Consider the following 18581-nt stretch of genomic DNA (forward strand, 5'->3'; position numbering starts at 1 on the left):
AATCCCGAGAGATTAGACAGTATTCTGAACTAAATTATGAGGATAATGTATCACACAAAAATTTGTGGATAGCACCCTACACATAACTTAGAGGGAAATTTATGCTAGTAAATGCTTGTTACAAAAGATAAAGTATTTCAAATCAATAAACTAAGCTTCTGCCCAACAAATTTAGAAGGACAAGTGAAAACAGAAGCTTAGTTTTAGTTACTTCCTGATATTCTCTGTGAATTTAAGGTGCCCCTTTGCCTGGAATGCTGAGTTTTGAAAGTAGTCTATAGGGTGTCATTTTCAGAGTGAGGAGGTAGCTGGCGCTTTGATCTGCCAATGGCCATGACATGGACTTGTATCCTGATTACCCACATAATTTGTTCCCAATCAATATAATTCAGTAATGTGATGCACCTGACACTGAAGATGAGGAAAATGTAGGTTTGGGTCCTTCTTAGATTTTTCTGTCTGTCTTGATGTCATGGGTGAATTTACTTGTTCTCCCCTTTTGGAGGTTGTAAGAGTTTCTCATATTGATATGTGTTAGTACTCAGTTATCTCTTCAATTGCTCATAAGCCAGGTTGGGTACAGAAAAATGTAAATGCCATCCACCTACTACATTTGGGATTACAGTAATTTTCACATATATGGAGCTAGCTTCCTTGAATTCTAAAGAGTTGGACATTGTGGAAACACAGTTTAAGGTTTTTTCTCATGAACTCGTAAATATATAGGTTACTTTTTTTCCTTCCACAAAAATTTTTTAAGGATTTATTTGAAAGTCAGAGTTACACAGAGAGAGAAGGAGAGGCAGAGAGAGAAAGGTCTTCCATCCGCTGGTCCACTCCCCAGTTGGCTGCAATGGCCGGAGCTGTGCTGATCGAAGCCAAGAGCTTCCTCTGAGTCTTCCCATGTAGGTGCAGGAGCCCAAAGGACTTGGGCCATCCTCCACTGCTTTCCCAGGCCATAGCACAGAGCTGGATCAGAAGTGGAGCATCTGGGTCTCAAACCAGTGCCCATATGGGATGCGGGCCCTACTGGCAGCGGCTTTACCTGCTATGCCACAGCACTGGGCCACCTTCCACATTCCTTTTACCACCCCCCTGAGAGAATTGTTATGTCATTGGAAGTGTGGAAACTGTTTATTACTTCAACAAAATCCATTTAGTTCTATTGTTTATGATATGAGCACTGTGTGATGAATTCTCCAGGTTTGAGGTTTCTGAAGCTCAGAAGCTTAGGCTGGTGCAACTCCAGGTTAACTTTTGAAAATTAAAATATATGGCTTGAGCATTTTTAAAAATGTGTTCCTGTAATGGTCTTTCTCCAGGGCAGTGATAATGGGATGACTTTACAACCTCTTTTGAAGAAAGATCAGGATACACATAAATATACAAATGAAAGAAATTGCTTAATACATCAGAATTGCTCCCAATTTATGTGAAATGGGGTCAGCAGATGGTATCTACTTTACATGGTAATTGTGATGACTAAATGAGGAGGTCCACGTGAGTCATGTACCAGTTTTTTGAACTAAGAATTTATTCTAGGGGCAGGTGTTTGGGGCAGCCATTAAGATGCTGCATGGGGGCCGGCACCGCGGCTCAATAGGCTAATCATCCGCCTTGCGGCGCGGGCACACCGGGTTCTAGTCCTGGTCAGGGCGCCGGATTCTGTCCCAGTTGCTCCTCTTCCAGGCCAGCTCTCTGCTATGGCCAGGGAGTGCAGTGGAGGATGGCCCAAGTGCTTGGGCCCTGCACCCCATGGGAGACCAGGATAAGTACCTGGCTCCTGCCATCGGATCAGTACGGTGCGCCGGCCGCAGCACGCTGGCCGCGGCAGCCATTGGAGGGTGAACCAACGGCAAAGGAAGACCTTTCTCTCTGTCTCTCTCTCTCTCACTGTCCAAAAAAAAGAAAAAAAAAAAGATGCTGCATGGGACACCTACATTGCATATCCTGCCTGGTTTTGAGTGACACCTCTGCTTTTGATTCAGCTTTCTGTTAATGTTCACCCTGGGAGGTAGAAGGTAATGACTTAAGCGCTTGGGTACCTGACACCCATGTGGGAAACCTGATTGCGTTCCTGGCTCTTTCAGGCATTTGGCAGAGTAAACCAGCAGATTGAAGTCAGTCAATCTCTCTCTTTCTCCCCCCCCCCCCCGCCTTCCCTCTCTGTGTCTCTCAAGAAAATAAAATTAACTAAAACTTTAAAAAAGTAACTACTTAATTTAAAAATCATTATTGTCATCTCTTCCTTAAAAATTGGCATAAACAAAGAAATTCTGCAGTGCTGTCTGTATTTAAAGAGAATGGAAAGATGTTTTAGGGTTTGTTTAATTATCTGTGAAACAATCCAGAATATTAATATGCTTGCAGAAAGGCATGGTCCCATGCCACAGGCATCAAATACAACTGGCAAAAGGCAGGGCAGGAACTTACTTTTCTTCACCCATTCTTTGTTATTATCCACTCTTCAGGCTAGATTTTGAACAAAACATTATTTAAAACATCTTTTACATCTTTTCATGTAAATGGAATGATTTGTTTTGCTAGCATTAAGATGCAGAATATTGAAAATTATAAAGCTCCAAAGGATTAAGGAACTTCAGAAGGCGAAATAAAAAGGAATTATACAACTGTTATAAAGAGTTTTATTAGAAAGAGTGTCTCGGAGACCATTAGATTAAACAACAGGCATCGCACACCACACGAACTAACCATTGGCTGAGATTGTTCCCAGTCAGGGGTCTAGAACTAACTATCAAGAGACACAGACTTGTCTGTCACTATGCGACAAATCAGGCATTTTATTGTGGAGCCATAGGGTGTTATATCTACTTGTATTCTCATTTTAGGTTTTATTGACATTTTTGAGGGACAAACAGCATTTGTAAATTGGGGTGAACCCAATGAGATTGAATGCAATGAGAGAAATTTATACTGTTTATGCTGCCTTAGCAGCACTTGGCATATTTTGTTCATTTATTTTTTAAACAAAGAATTTTGTTTTCTCTCATTCAAAAGGAGGCCAAAGATAGACAGTATAGGAATGATGTGGTGGAGTCCCTGGGTCACAAGAGACCAAGACCTCTTCTGTTTTCCTGCTTTCCACCTTTAACCCACAGATTTTATTTTCAAAGCCTCTTGCTGAAGCTGCTCCCATTCCAGTGAAATTATTCTCTTGGCAAAAAGTAGAGAGAGAAATAGAACCACAGTTGTATTGATACAATTTACCAATCATATTTAAATATGATTGGTGTGTGTGTATATAGCCCTGTGCAATTTCATTATGTGTTGGTTCTTGTAGACACTATCACAATGCGGGAACTGAATGGTTCCAGTACAAGTTTCCCTCAGCCTGCCCCTTAATCAGCACATCTACATTTCTCCTGTACACCTTATTCTGCCAGAACCCCCATTTGTAACCCTTATCTGTTTCACATTTCTAAAATTTTCTGTATCAAAATGAACTTTTAGATGTGTAACCAAAAGGTTACACATCTTTTTCTCACTCAGTATAATTCCCTGCTGATTCATCCAGATTGTTGTGTTTTCCTTTGTGTTGCTGAGTAGTTAGTATTCCATGGTATGGATGTATCACCATTTGTTTAATCCTTAGTCTGTTGAATGATATCTAGTCTGATTTCATTTTTAGGCTGTTACAAATTAAGCTGCTATCAATATTCATGTACAGGGTTGTGTGTGAATGTAAGTTTTCATTTCTCTGTAATAAATGCCCAAGAGTGCAATTGCTGTGTTGCAGGTAATTGCACGTTTAGTTTGTTAAACTGCTATCTATTTTGCAGAGTTTCAGTATCATTATACTTTCCTATCAACTAAATATGTGTAACACAGTTTCCCTAACCTATACCTTTTTTCATATAATGATATAATGATTTCTACAAATAACAACATAATGAAGATCATGCTTGCTCTTTAGGAACAGCTATTTCATTGGTGGTTGAGGATAACTGTCACTAACATAAATGGGATCTTAAGAGGTATTACTTTAATATTTTATCAGACATTTTTCATTTTTAAAATTTTATAGATATTTACTGAGTTTATTAACACCCCATTTTAATACATATTATCTAAAAGTCTATATTTCACTAGCTTTGAAAAATTTCTTAATGGTACTCTCCTCCACAGTCAAGGTTACGAAACTTCACTGGTATAGTTACCCAACCAGGGGAGTATCTTCATAAAATAGAAAATGTAGAAACAAATATTTTAAATTCTAATGTTTATAAAACACGAAAGCAAGGGTTAGATTTTTAACTTTAAGATAAAGTTGTTCAAGTGAAGAAGATATTTTATACTGAATTATGTAGACATGTAATTTGTTACCTAGAAAATAGTCAGTCTGGAATAAATGAGATTTTCCAACAATTTTCTCTCAGAGATAAGCACCTTAATATCAGCATCACTTACATTAATCATCTTAGCATGCATATAAATGGTGAGGTGTTTGACTCGGAGTAAGGGATTAATATGTGTTTAATGAAATAATAAAACTGTAACAAAAGTAGGATTTTGCTTCAGATTTTACACACACACACACACACACACATATTCAATACAAGTTGAAATAAACTTTGTTGGTCCTGAACATCCTATTGGTGATCAGACTAATGGTAAATAAAATATAATGATTGTTTTACTTTGGGACCAGTTATCTGATACATCAGATTAAGCTTCTGACATCCCATATGAGCACTGGTTGGAGTCCCAGCTGCTCCACTTGCAATCCAGATCCCTGCATGCTTGGGATAGGAACAGAAGGAGGCCCAAGTACTTGGGCTCCTGCATCCACTTATGAGACCCTGATAGAATTTTAGGCTCCTGACTTTCTCCTGGCTGAGTTCGGGGCCCTGTGGCCCTCTAGGCAGTGATCCAGCAGGTGGATCTCCCCATCCCTGCCTTTTGTTTATGACTTTCTTTCAAGTTAAGTTTTTTTTTTTTTAAAGATTGCTTTACTATAGTATTTTTAATGCTCCAAAAGTTAAAATAGGCAGATATATTTATTGATAATAAAAACATAGTTAGACAAATACAGGTAATAAGAAACTTTTCTATATGGAATAGACATGCATTTAGATTTAGATGAGAGGAGAGGTGGATTATTTCTTGATTTGAGCATTAGTAGAACATTGATATTGTCATAGCACTGATAAATGATTTAAATTCATGATAATAATCTGTTTAAAATAAAATTGAAATAAAAATTTGTAAGAATGTGATTCTGACCTTAGAAGAATTATTAAAAAATTCCCAGTGGCTCTTAAGGAACTTAGAAATACGATATGAAATTTGTTGAACTGAGGAATCTATTGGATATGGCCAACATTTATTTAGGTAGGACTATAGAGAGAACTGTGAAAGAAATGATGTTATAGACTTTATATTTTATGTCTAATGGATAAAAGAGGCTGAAGACAAGTACCAAATAAGTAAAATTTATTTGGTAGACTTTGTATAACTAAGTCTGTACAATCTTTCAAATTGATTATGCTGCTTTTCTGGCTCTTGGAATATATAGTTCTTAAGGGATTAATAATTCTTATCATTAATTCTTGGTGGCAGCAAGGCAATGAATCAAGAACATGAACTCCAAAAGCAGGTTATTGTCTGGATTTGATTTCCAGCTCCCTCATATATCAGCTGTGTGACTTTTGGCGAGTACTTAATATCTCTGTGCTTCCATTTGTTCATCCACAAACTGAACACAGTGCCTACCTCACACTTGTGAAGATTTCTGAGTTAATATTTGTAAAATACTTAGGAAAATGCATACCAAATAAAATAGAAATAATTTATAAGTAAAAGCGGGTATATTTTTAGAAATGATCATGTACAAATTAGAATATCATTTTCCTCTCATTATACAAACTTATTAGAATAGTACTTTTTTTATTCAAGTTGAAACAAATTAGCTTTGTTTTTCATTAAAGCTTATCCTCAGTTTTGAAAATTCTCCACTGTAAGGAATTGTCTGGCTGGTTAGGGTCATTCCAGAAAAAATAAAAAGAAGTATTCCTTCTTTATGGAACTCTTCTTGCCACATGGGGCTCTAGTATTGAGTGCTTTTCCTGAACTGGCCAGTTAATGCATTCCAACAATGTATCTTTTGTTTTTTCCTTTGAACTGACAAGCTCTGTTCTATTGGAGGCTGACTGTGTAACAGCAATGTGGCCAAAGTGTTCAAGCAGCATGGACTGAGAGACAATGTATGTGGTACAATGAAATATGACTGTCTCACAGGGGTGCCTAGAGACTTTCATGTCATGGACTAGTAAGTAATAAGGAATAATAGGGCAGGCATTCAGCCTGGCAGTTAAGATGCCAAGGAAGATGTCTGGATCCCATATATGAATATCTGGGTTGGACTTATATCTTCTGAACATGACTCCAGCTTCCTGGTAATGCAGACCTTGCCAAAGAAATGGATGATGGGTAGAAAAATTGTTTTTCCGCCACCCAGGTGAGAGACCTTTGTTGAGTTCCCAGCATTGACTCTTGCAGGCATCTAAGGAGTGAACCAGTGAATGGTTGCTGCTCTCCATCTTTGTCTCTGTTTTTCTCTCTCTCCCTACTTCCTTCTTCCCCATCCTCTCGCCCTGACTCATGCAGACAGTTTTTAAAAATTTCAAAAGCAAATAATAGGCCCTGTTTTGTCAATTTTTTTGATTTACAAAAATATTAAAGCATTAAAAACTAAACAATCATCTACTATACCAATATTTAAACGAGTCAAGAACAGCCTTTTTTTTTTTTTTTTTTTTTTTTCAGGCAGAAGTGGACAGTGAGAGAGAGAGACAGAGAGAAAGGTCTTCCATTGCTGTTGGTTCACCCTCCAATGGCCGCGGCGCTGATCTGAAGGCAGGAGCCAGGTGCTTCCCCTGGTCTCCCATGGGGTGCAGGGCCCAAGCACTTGGGCCATCCTCCACTGCACTCCCTGGCCACAGCAGAGAGCTGGCCTGGAAGAGGGGCAACCGGGACAGAATCCGGCACCCTACTGGGACTAGAACCCGGTGTGCCCGCGCCGCAAGGCGGAGGATTAGCCTATTGAGCCGCGGCGCCAGCCCAGCTCTTTGAGTAAAATTAACTTACTGAAAAAAAAATTTTAAAAAAAGGAAAAAAAGAAAAATTCACTCCATGTTTCCTTTTTTTTTAATTTCTCCTCAGATAGTAAGAATTGTATCATTTCGCACTAGTACTGGGACAATCCCATCTTTGTGCTACACATTTTGCTTGTTTTAAGTGTGCATTGGTTACAAAAGAAAAGCCAAGGAAGCACTCTCAAAACCAACATGGCTTGTGGTCCACATTCATAAAATGGTGAAAACACTGACTGACATGAAGTTTCTAATGAGTTCTTCACAGAAGTGGTTTTCTTCATGAAAACATCACGTTTATTTTCCTATAAACTTTTATTTTGCTTACTGACATGGTGATACTCTGTAAGCATAACAATTAGTGTAATGAAAACAGAAAAAAAAATTGGGAATTCTGTAAGAGGAATGGTGAGTATACACCATTTCCCCCAATTAAAGACGGTATTGATCTTACTGCTGGTGTCCAGTATGTGAGTAAGCTGGCAAGTTAGTTGACAGCCGATATCACTTACTATTATTCCTCACAGGCTTCTCCTATGCTATCCAAATGGAAAGGAAACACAAGATACATGAAAAGTGCCGTTCCCTTGCCCGCAAAGGAATGATGATACTCGCAGCTGATCAGTCTTCTGTAGACTTTTATTGAGAAAATAACAGCGACAGAGAAAGCATGAAAGGAGGAAGAGAGGAGAGAGAAAAAAGCCCCCTCCTTCCTGGGCACACAGCTTATATATGAAACTCAACCAATCGCAAGCAGGCTCTAGTCCATGCACGGAACACTCCAATCTGCTGCTTGTTCACGCGGTGTGCATGCGTCCTCGGGCTAATCAGATGAAGTGTCACACAGCAGGCAGGCTCACTGCACAGTCCTTGGCGCCATCTTGTTGTTTACGAGGCAGGCTCAACTTCTCTGGAAAGTCCCGACCGCTGGAAAGCATTGCCCTAACCGAAACTAGCAACAACCGCCTTGCAATAAAGACACAACGACGGCTATCAGACCAAACCCTGACATGGGGACCCCATGGCTGGCCAGCCTATGGGGCCCCACAAAAATAAATTATATCTAGATATGTAGTAGTGGAACACCAAAAGATCATAGAGAAAACCTTTAAAAGCAGACAAAGGAAGCCAAACCACTTAAGATTAACTATGGGGCCCGATGCTGTGGCTCACTAGGTTAATCCTCCGCCTGCGGCGCTGGCATCCCATATGGGTGCCAGTTCTAGTCCCTACTGCTCCTCTTCTAGTCCAGCTCTCTGCTGTGCCCTGGAAAAGCAGTAGAAGCACCCACGTGGGAGACCAGGAGGAAGTTCCTAGCTCCTGGCTTTGGATTGGCGAAGCTCCAGCCATCACAGCCACTTGGGGAGTGAACCAATGGAAGGAAGACCTTTCTCTTTCTCTCTCTCTCTCTCTCTCTCTCTCTCCCTCTCTCACTGTAACTCTGCCTGTCAAAGAAATAAAAAATCTTTAAAAAAAAAAAGAAAAATTAACTAAATAGATGGCTTATTTCTCAAGACAATAGTGGAAATCAAATGACTTCAAAGTGCTGAGAATAAATTTGAGGGTGTAATGAGACATTTTCATATGGAAGTTGGAAGACTTTCATGAGTAGTCCCCTGCCAAAGAAATGTTAAAGGATTTATTTCAGGAAGAAGACATATAGCTATCTCAAAAGGAATGACCAGGGTGTCAGAAGAGACACTGAACTTGGAAATGAGAAAACATGAAGCCATATTAAAAATTAATATAAAATAATAGTAATTATATGTAATAAGAAGAAATAAAGTAGTGAGGCTCTGAAAAAAAAAACATGTTAAAGGAAGGTGAATGATTAGACTTAAGCAGTTATGGCTGACATATGGTCTAGGTGTGTCCTGCTTTAATATGTCTGTTAAAATTGTAAATTTAACCTCTGAAAGGATAGACATAAATATGTCTTAGAGATAATAGTTAAATATAAAATATAACTTTAGGGTATTGAAAAATAAATATAAAGAGAAGAAAAACATGCACAGGATTAAAGAATAGTACAAAATAAACTCATTAAATCCAAATATATAATAAGCACATTAAACCTTTGATTAAAAATTACAATTAGGTTAAATGTAAAATCAAGTGGTAAAGTCATTATAAATGATACACAATTATAAAGTTACAAGTTAAAATTAAAGGACAAATAAATATTAACAGATGATTCCATATTTATGCCACTTCAAGTAGAATTTCATTGTTAATAACAATATTATGAGTAAAAAGATCCATTATGTAAACCTAAAAGATGACATGATTCTAAACTTGTGGTCCACTAATATCTTTATTATATGTAAAGCAAAGTTTGACAGGATTACATTGAGCAATAGAGAAATACACTATAATAGTAAGAAAATTACTTATGTTCCAGTTAATTTCGGTTTGACTTGACTACACTTTACTAAAGCAATATAAGATTTTGGAGCCCATGCTGTGACATAGCAGGTAAAGCCACTGCCTGGGGTGCCAGCATCCCATATGGATGCTGTTTTGAGTCCCAGCTGCACCACTACCGATCCACCTCTCTGCTATGGCCTGGGAAAGCAGTAGAAAATGGCCCAAGTCCTTGGGCCCCTGCACCACTTGGGAAGAAGCTCCTGGCTCCTAGCTTTGGTTCCGCACAGCTTCAGCCATTGTGGCCATTTTGGGAGTGAACCAGCAGATGGAAGACCTCTCTTTCTCTGTCTGCCTCTCCTTCTCTCTCTGTGTAAATCTGACTTTCAAATAAATAAATAAATCTTCAAAAAAATAGAAATACAATATTTAATCCAGTTGTAAACAAGCTTGGCTAAAAATGTAAATTTTGCCCACATACAGCAATTATAGCATTAACATTGTTCTCAAGAATATACACATCATCTGTAAAAATTATGTATGCATTATACTGTAAAATAAGTATCAATAAATTTCTGAAAGCCTGGTTCATATATTTCATGTTGACCAAAATTTTAAAATAGAAAATTTTAAAAAAGAATTGGAAAATTTTAAAACAGTCCTTTAAGTAACTCACACATCCAAGAAAAAATGGAAATTAGAGAATATTTGATAACAAAATATTTTATTTCAGAATTTTCGTGATGAAGCCAAATTGATATTTGCTACTTTTAGTGTGTCTTTTGATAGAGGGTGAGGAGGATTGGAAATCAATGATATATTCTGCTCAATTTTATAAGTTAGAAAAATAGTAAAGTGAATCCAAATACACTAATAATAATAAGCAGAAACTCACAATTCCTTTCATAAGTTTAAGAAGATATTTTCATGCTGACTTGGTCTTGCATGTTTTCTGGAGAGAAATCAACAGTTATTCAAGTTGACATTCTTTTGTGTGCAATGTATTATTGCTTTTCTTCTTGAAGATTATCTTAATCATTGGTTTTTAGCAGTTCCACTGTGATATGACTAGGTGGAGTTTTTCTTTCTCTTTTTAGTTTTTGTGAGTCTTTAAAAATATAGTGCATTTTTCTTTATTTTTAACTAACATATAATACTTGTGCATTTTTATGGGATGCAGTGCATACTCACGACACATATATGGAGTATAAAGTAATCAAATCAGATATGTCTGATTTGTCTCAGTATGACTCAATATGACTGAGACATTTAGTAGTTGAGCTTCTTGATATTGATGTTATCATGGAAATATGTGTCCTGCAGCAAATGTGAGAATTTTTTGTCGATTATTTCTTCAACTATTTTTTTTCTTTCCTTCTGGACTTTCTACTCCCCATATGATAGAACTATTGATGTTGTCCTATAAATTTCTGTTCATTTTTTCCCAGTATATTTCCTCTCCTTACATTAGGCAATATGTGTTGCTCTGTCTTTGTTCTTGTCCTTAAATTCATTATTCTCCCTCCTAACAAAGACCTTTGTAGGTGGTGTTCCCTCTGTCTGGACTCAAACCACGTTCTACAACCCTTCTTTAACTCATTTTGATGAACTATAAAATTAAGGAGTGGAGTGTGATTTTACCTATGAATCTGCTCAACTCTGAAATGATATTTCCACTTATTCTTTATTTAAAAGGATGAAATTACCAGAAAAAGGATAAATATCATAGATTTCATTTTTCTTTATATTCTCTTATTTGTAAAAACATAATAAAATGGAATTGAATATTATTATGAAACCTACTTAATCTCCATTTTATACATTGTGTTTTATTAACGAGTTTGTAGCTTTTTCTATTTTCTCCATCCATAAACACTGTTGTACAAGTGAGTGTTATGGATCTGTACAAATCCATCATTACCTCTCCTGCCCCTATTCCTAAAAGAAAACAACAAAATTCAAAACCGTAGCTAAACCTACTGTTTAAAGACATCTAAAAGACTGCAAAAACAGTAGAAAATCCACTTCAAAAAGCTCTGAAATTGGTACTTATTAATTTTACAAGACATTCTTAAAGACTACTATCAAAAACATCTAAAGAATTATAAAATTGTTTTATAACCACATATAGTTAATCTTCTGTCATTCAGTTGGGAAGAAATATTGATTTATTGAACATTATTTGGTTTCTTAAACCTTTAAATGTGGCTTCTCTACATGGAAAAAAAGGCAAAAGTTAATGGAAAATAAATCAAACTTTTGCAAAGGAAACATCTTTTCTTGCTGGCTTCTGTAAATATCAATAATCTTCCCATTGAATGGAACTTTGCTGCAAATACATATGGTTTGCAGCTACGAGAATGTGACCAAATCTCTTAAGAAATGTTAGCTTGAGGCCCCCAAATCCCTGCTGTGAACATCTAATCAAAATTCATGTTCTACTAACAATACTTCAGTAATTCCACCTTCACTTTGAGGACAGGCCATTTACTTTATTATTTACTGAATTATGCTGTGCTCTCAAACTGCTTTGTGATTCTGGCTCTGCAGGGTTGAAAATATGACTGTGTGTGGTTTTTAGTCTCAAATGGCTCAGATCAGAGTTTTCCATAAGATTTATGATGTTTCAGCAGTCATCTTTCTTAGTTTGATTAAAACAAGATGATAGACCCTTTGTGATCTAGTTGAAGGTCCTTAGTGTTTCTATAAGGGAAAAGTGTGTGCACACATTTATTTAAGCAGCCAGATCTCTTCCCAGTGAACCAAGTGCAATAGTGCAGACAAGTTTCCTGTCCTAAAGGAGCACCAGGAAAACAGTGGTTTCAGTATAGACACCCTTGAAGGGAATCTTATTTTGCATTCATTTTTTTCAAACATAGAAGAAAATCTTCATAATTATCTATTTTTATGTCAGAAAAAGAGATATATTGCTTTTTGTGGTCTTCATGAGTACAATTACTTCCTCTGTGACCTTCTGTAGTTGCTTAATTTTTTTTTAAAGTGAGAAATTTGGATAGCGATTAACATGAAGGTCAGAAAAATGAATTTATTATCTACTGGGAAGGGTATTGATCCACTCATACACCTAATATGAATGTCATGATATTTTACCTTACTGAGGCAATGCCAGTAAATAATTCCAGGCAAGGTGACATTTTTTTGAAGTATAAGATATCTTGACAATTGCAGTGAAAATTAAAATACATTAAAAACTGATATACTAAACCAGAAGGCAATGGCAATAAAAAAGCATATTTTAGCACACATAGGTACCTATCATTATTAAAGTTAATTAGGAATCTTGTTGAGAAAACCAATATTTGCTTTACAAATACAGAGACTTAAAAAGGAACTTGGCACTCTTATGCTAAAAATTAGCAATCTAGCAATACCTTGGAAAATTTATAGAAACTGACTTTGATCTTTCCATTATTGTGTACTAATGGAAGCATCAAGATTTGTAACTTTTGTCTTTTCTTATCTTATTTGGGTTTTATGTTAATAAATATTAATTTTGTTATTTATGACTTATCCTTACATTATTTTTATTAATTCAAAGTTTGAGAAAGAGAATTTAGGAATATATAGGTTGTCAAAGATATGATTCATAAAATGAATATTTGAGAAAAATATCATAATCATACCTCAGTATTTCATGAAGACATATCAGTATTTTCTGAAAATGTGCCTTTTCTGATTTTATATATAAATGACTTAATGCAAAGCTATAATTATTACAAGATTCTACTAAGTCATTTGAAAAGTCTTTTTCGCTATAAAGTTTTCATCAAATTTAGTTATAGGTTGAAGTAAGTTAGTTAAATATCACAATGTTTACAAACGCTATTTGCATCCATGTGGATAGTTTCTATTAACCCTATCATCCAAGAACTGCTTAAGATTATTTAGCTAACATAGTAGCTATCAGAAGATGAGTAAGGTTAAAAAAAAAAACTTTTTTAATATTTAAAATTCAAGCAAAGGTGTGTTGAGATGCTAGGGATTGTTAGATTTTTTTCAATTAACATGAAGAGATAAATACATTAATTCAGTCACAAAATGCTGCTTTTAGTTTTCTTACTTTCTTTCCTCTGTCTCCCCCTTCCCTCCCACTCCACTTCCCTTCTTTCTTTCCTTTCCCCTAAATTTATAATTGTTCATTTTTATTGTCAAATAAAATTGTACATATATATATAGTACAACATGCTTTTTGAAACAGGCACACAATGTGAAATGGCTAGATTGAGGTAATAAACATTTGCATTTCTTCACATACTTTCTTCGTGATAAAAACACTTAAATCTATTCTCTTAGTCATGGTCATGTTCAAGAATGCAATACATTGTTATTAACTTAGTCACCATATTATATATTAGATATCTTCAGTTTATTCTTTTTTTTTTTTTTTTTTTTGACAGGCAGAGTGGACAGTGAGAGAGAGAGACAGAGAGAAAGGTCTTCCTTTGCCGTTGGTTCACCCTCCAATGGCCGCCGCGGCCGGCGCGCTGCGGCCGGCGCACTGCGCTGATCCGATGGCAGGAGCCAGGAGCCAGGTGCTTTTCCTGGTCTCCCATGGGGTGCAGGGCCCAAACACCTGGGCCATCGTCCACTGCACTCCCTGGCCACAGCAGAGGGCTGGCCTGGAAGAGGGGCAACCGGGACAGAATCCGGCGCCCCGACCAGGACTAGAACCCGGTGTGCCGGCACCGCTAGGCGGAGGATTAGCCTAGTGAGCCGCGGCGCCGGCCTTCAGTTTATTCTTATTAGCTGAAATTTGGTATCATTTGGCTAACACATCATCTTCCCAATCTCTACCCACCACTTCAGCCTCTGGTAACCATCATTCTATTCTATTTCTGTGAGTTCAGATTTTTGATTTCTATAGATAAGTGGGATTACTACATAAAAAAGTAATTTTATCTTCAGTTTTTTTATGAAGCTCCATGCTGTTTTTCATAATGGCTACACTAGTATATATTCCCATGAATATTGTGCAAGAATTCCCTTTTACCCACATAATCTCTAACACATGTTGTCTTTTGTATTTTAATAATAGATGTGAGGTGATATATCATTGTGGGTTAAATTTGCATTTCTCTAATAATTGGTGAATTTGAGCAATTTTTAAAAAATGTATTTCTTGGCCATTTGCATGTCTTCTTCTGAAAAATATTAAGATCTTTTGATCCTTTGCCCATTTTTTTTTATTTTTAACTTTTATTTAATGAATATAAATTTCCAAAATACAGCTTATGGATTACAATGGCTTCCCCCCATAACGTCTCTCCCACCTGCAACCCTCCCCTTTCCCACTCCTTCTCCCCTTCCATTCACATCAAGATTCATTTTCTTTTTCTTTTCTTTTTTTTTTTTTTTTTTTTGACAGGCAGAGTGGATAGTGAGAGAGATAGATAGAGAAAGGTCTTCCTTTGCCGTTGGTTCACCCTCCAATGGCCGCCGTGGCCGGTGTGCTGCGGCCGGCGCACCGCGCTGATTCGATGGCAGGAGCCAGGTACTTATCCTGGTCTCCCATGGGGTGTAGGGCCCAAGTACTTGGGCCATTCTCCACTGCACTCCCTGGCCACAGCAGAGAGCTGGCCTGGAAGAGGGGCAACCGGGACAGAATCTGTCGCCCCGACCGGGACTAGAACCTGGTGTGCCGGCACCGCAAGGCGGAGGATTAGCCTAGTGAGCCGTGGCGCCGGCCAAAATTCATTTTCGATTCTCTTTATATACAGAAGATCAGTTTAGCATACACTAAGTAAAGATTTCAACAGTTTGCTCCCACACAGAAACATAAAGTGAAAAATACTGTTTGAGTACTAGTTATAGCATTAAATCTCAATGTACAGCACACTAAGGACAGACTCCTGTTGTTGACTTAACAAATTGACACTCTTGTTTATGGCATCAGTAATCACCCTAGGCTCTTGTCATGAGCTGCCAAGGCTATGGGAGCCTTTTGAGTTCACTGACTCTGATCATATTTAGACAAGGCCAGGGTCAAAGTGGAAGTTCTCTCCTCCCTTCAGAGAAAGGTACATCCTTCTTTGATGACCCGTTCTTTCCACTGGCATCTCACTCGCGGAGATCTTTCATTTAGGTTTTTTTTTTTTTTTTTTCCCCCCCAGAGTGTCTTGGCTTTCCATGCCTGAAATATTCTCATGGGCTTTTCAGCTGGATCCGCATGCCTTAAGGGCTGATTCTGAGGCCAGAGTGCTGTTTAGGACATCTGCATGGGTCTGCTGTGTATCTCACTTCCCATGTTGGATTGTTCTCTTCCTTTTTTATTCTATCAGCTACTATTTGCAGACTCCATTCTTGTTTATGTGATCCCTTTGGTTTTTAGTCCTATCATTATGATCAATTGTGAACAGAAATTGATCACTGGGACTAGTGAGATGGCATTGGTACATGCCACCTTGATGCCTTTACCCATTTTTAAAATCAGGTTGTTTTCTTATTATTGAGTCACTTGAATTCCTTATATATTTTGACTATTAACCCTTTAGCTGATGTATGCTTTGTAAGTAGTCTCACCCATTCTGTAGGTCTTCTCTTGTTTTTTTTTTTTTTTTTTTTTTTTTTGTTCAGAAGCTTTTGATTTTAGGATATCTCTTTAAAAAATGTTCAATTATTTTTATTCATCTATTTGAAAGGCATAGGGCAGTGTGTGTGTGTGTGTGTGTGTGCGTGTTTGAGAGAGAAAGAGAGAAAGAAAGAGAGAGAAATAGAGAGAGAGATCTTCCATTTGCAGTCTGCAGTTTTACTCCCACAATGGCTGAAATAGCCAGGGCAGGGCCAGGAGAAGCCAGGATCCCAGAACTTAGCTCAGATCTCCCTTGTAGGTGGTAGGGGCCCATGTACTTGCTATCTTTTGCTGTCTCTCAGGAAGCATTAGCAGGAAGCTGGATCAGAAATGGAGCATCCAGCACTCAAACCAGTACTCTGATATGGGATATGGAAGTCCCAACTGGTGGCTTAATCTGCTGCAAAATATCCACCTTGATTTTGTTTCATTTTTTTTGGTTTTTAATTTGATGTAGTGTAGTACTTTATGTCTGTTTTGTTTTTGTTTCCTTACTTTTGGGTTCATATAAAAAATTTATTGCCCGGTCTAGTCTCATGGAGTTTTCTCCCTGTGTTTTCCTCCAGTAGCTGAAACATGTGATGGTTCCTTGCTTTTGTGGATGCCAACAAAAGCATGTAAATCCTTTTAGCTAAAAGTATTCCCAAGATTTAAGCGCTTTATCATACAGTCTAAATTTACATAGTGGGCTGATTTACATTTGACATCTTAGCAAATCATAAAAACAAAATCTCCTGTATACAAATGAATAATTGTAGGAGGAAAATGCACATGTGTGTATATGTGTGTGCAGGGAAGCAATAGGTGTGCAGCTGAAGGATGGCTAATGTTTCCAACCTCTAGCCTCCTCTGGCTTTATTCTGTTGGCAGGGACTGCTTCTTTTTATAAATCTTGAATATACTGCATACTTTCCTTTCCAACTTTCCTTACAGTAGAGCACCGGAATATAAATTCAGTCTGGCCAATAGGACCTGTATTAGTCAGTTTTTGATTACTGCAGTGAAATACCTGAGGAAACTAACTTCAAGGAGAAATGGTTTATTTAGCTCACAGTTTAGGAGGTTAAAGGCCAAGGTCAGGCCCATTGATTTGGCACCTGGTGAAGGTGGCAGGTGGCAACAGTGGAGTGTGTGCAGGGGAAGGATCCACATGGTGAGCCTGGAAGCAGAGTGTGTGTATGTTTGTCTATAAGGTCTCTTATAAAGACACCATGATTTTATCATAGGGATCCCCCCTAACTATCTGATCCAATCCAATCATCTTCCAAAGGCCCCACCTCCAACCATGGCAATGGTGTGAAGTTCCCGTAGTCTTAGTAATGTTAACATAAGACTTTGGGGGGAAAATCCCTAACACAAGCAACCTGGGACATAGCTTTTTTTTTTTTATTAATTTATTTATTTGAAAGGGAGAGAGGGAGAGATAGATGGACAAACAGACTGATCTTTCATCTGTTATTTCATTCCCCAGATGCCTTTATGAACTGGGGTTGGGCCAGGGAGAAGCTAAGAGTCAAGAACTCCATCAAGGTTTTCCATACAGGTGGCAGGAACGCAGCTGGTTGAGCCAGCACTCCTGCCTCCCAGGGTGGGCATCAGCATGAAACTGGAATTGGAAGTGGAGGTAAGACTGAAACCTAGGCACTCTGATAAAGAATGCAGGCATCATAAGAGAGATCTCAACCACTGTGCCAAATGCCACCCTCCCACCCCCCACCACTCCCTGCCAACCTGGGACTTCTGAGGCCATCTTGCAATTACCAGAGGGATAGACCTGATATGGGGATGATGCCAGAGGATAAAAATAGAAAGTGCTTATTTGGATCATAATGGAATCTTCTTGGCACAGAACAAAATCTGTAACAACATTGCCTCTGAACATTTTTGTGTATGAAATGTTAGTTGTAGAAGTAATTTAAAATAGGCTATTCTGTTCATTATGGAAAAATTGTCTTCATTGACATGAGTGATCAGTTGTTTTATCCTATCTTGCCATAACATATTATCTCAGTATGTATTTTCTTTGGAATTGTATAATTCAGTTTCCCAAAGGTGTAGACAAACCAAGTGAAGTTAATGGGATGTAACTACTATTTTCCTACTGATAATACACTCTGAAACTATGAAGCTAGTAGAATTGGGAAGGCATACACTCGCATGTTTATGCTTTATCATATAAAACCAGGACCATGTGAAACTGTGCCATAATTATGTAGCCATATATTTAAGAACATATAGATCCTATTTCCTATTATTTAAAACTAAAGTTTATTAGCGTGTTTGGTGATTTTTGATCAATATCTCCCTAGCACTTACATAACATGGGCTACTTTTGATTCATGGGGCCCAGTGGGTTTCTTTGACTGTTTTAACATATATTTATAATTGTATATGAAACAGTTTTGCATTGTGATCCAGAAATCTTTCTAAGAAATACTATTTGTCATTATTTAAAAATACAAAATAATTGCTATAATATACTAATCTAAATACCATATTTTAGATAGGGAAATATA

The 18581-nt window shown here is 37.5% G+C and overlaps 1 protein-coding gene across 6 annotated transcripts in view; it reads left to right on the forward strand.

The window, feature by feature from the left end:
• The window catches only part of NOL4 (nucleolar protein 4), a 373271-nt gene that overhangs the window by 20383 nt on the left and 334307 nt on the right, over positions 1 to 18581 (forward strand). The window contains exon 1 of one of the 6 annotated variants that reach the window (XM_051851298.2): positions 17548 to 17689. The exons of the other annotated variants lie outside the window; for them this stretch is intronic. Coding sequence (XP_051707258.1) covers positions 17666 to 17689 — 24 coding nt within the window. The 5' untranslated portion in view covers positions 17548 to 17665. Of the gene's footprint in view, positions 1 to 17547; positions 17690 to 18581 lie in introns of those variants that run through there. 6 annotated transcript variants of the gene reach the window in all.

Source organism: Oryctolagus cuniculus, chromosome 10 (genome assembly GCF_964237555.1).
Source record: "Oryctolagus cuniculus chromosome 10, mOryCun1.1, whole genome shotgun sequence".
In the NCBI taxonomy this organism is placed as follows: domain Eukaryota; kingdom Metazoa; phylum Chordata; class Mammalia; order Lagomorpha; family Leporidae; genus Oryctolagus; species Oryctolagus cuniculus.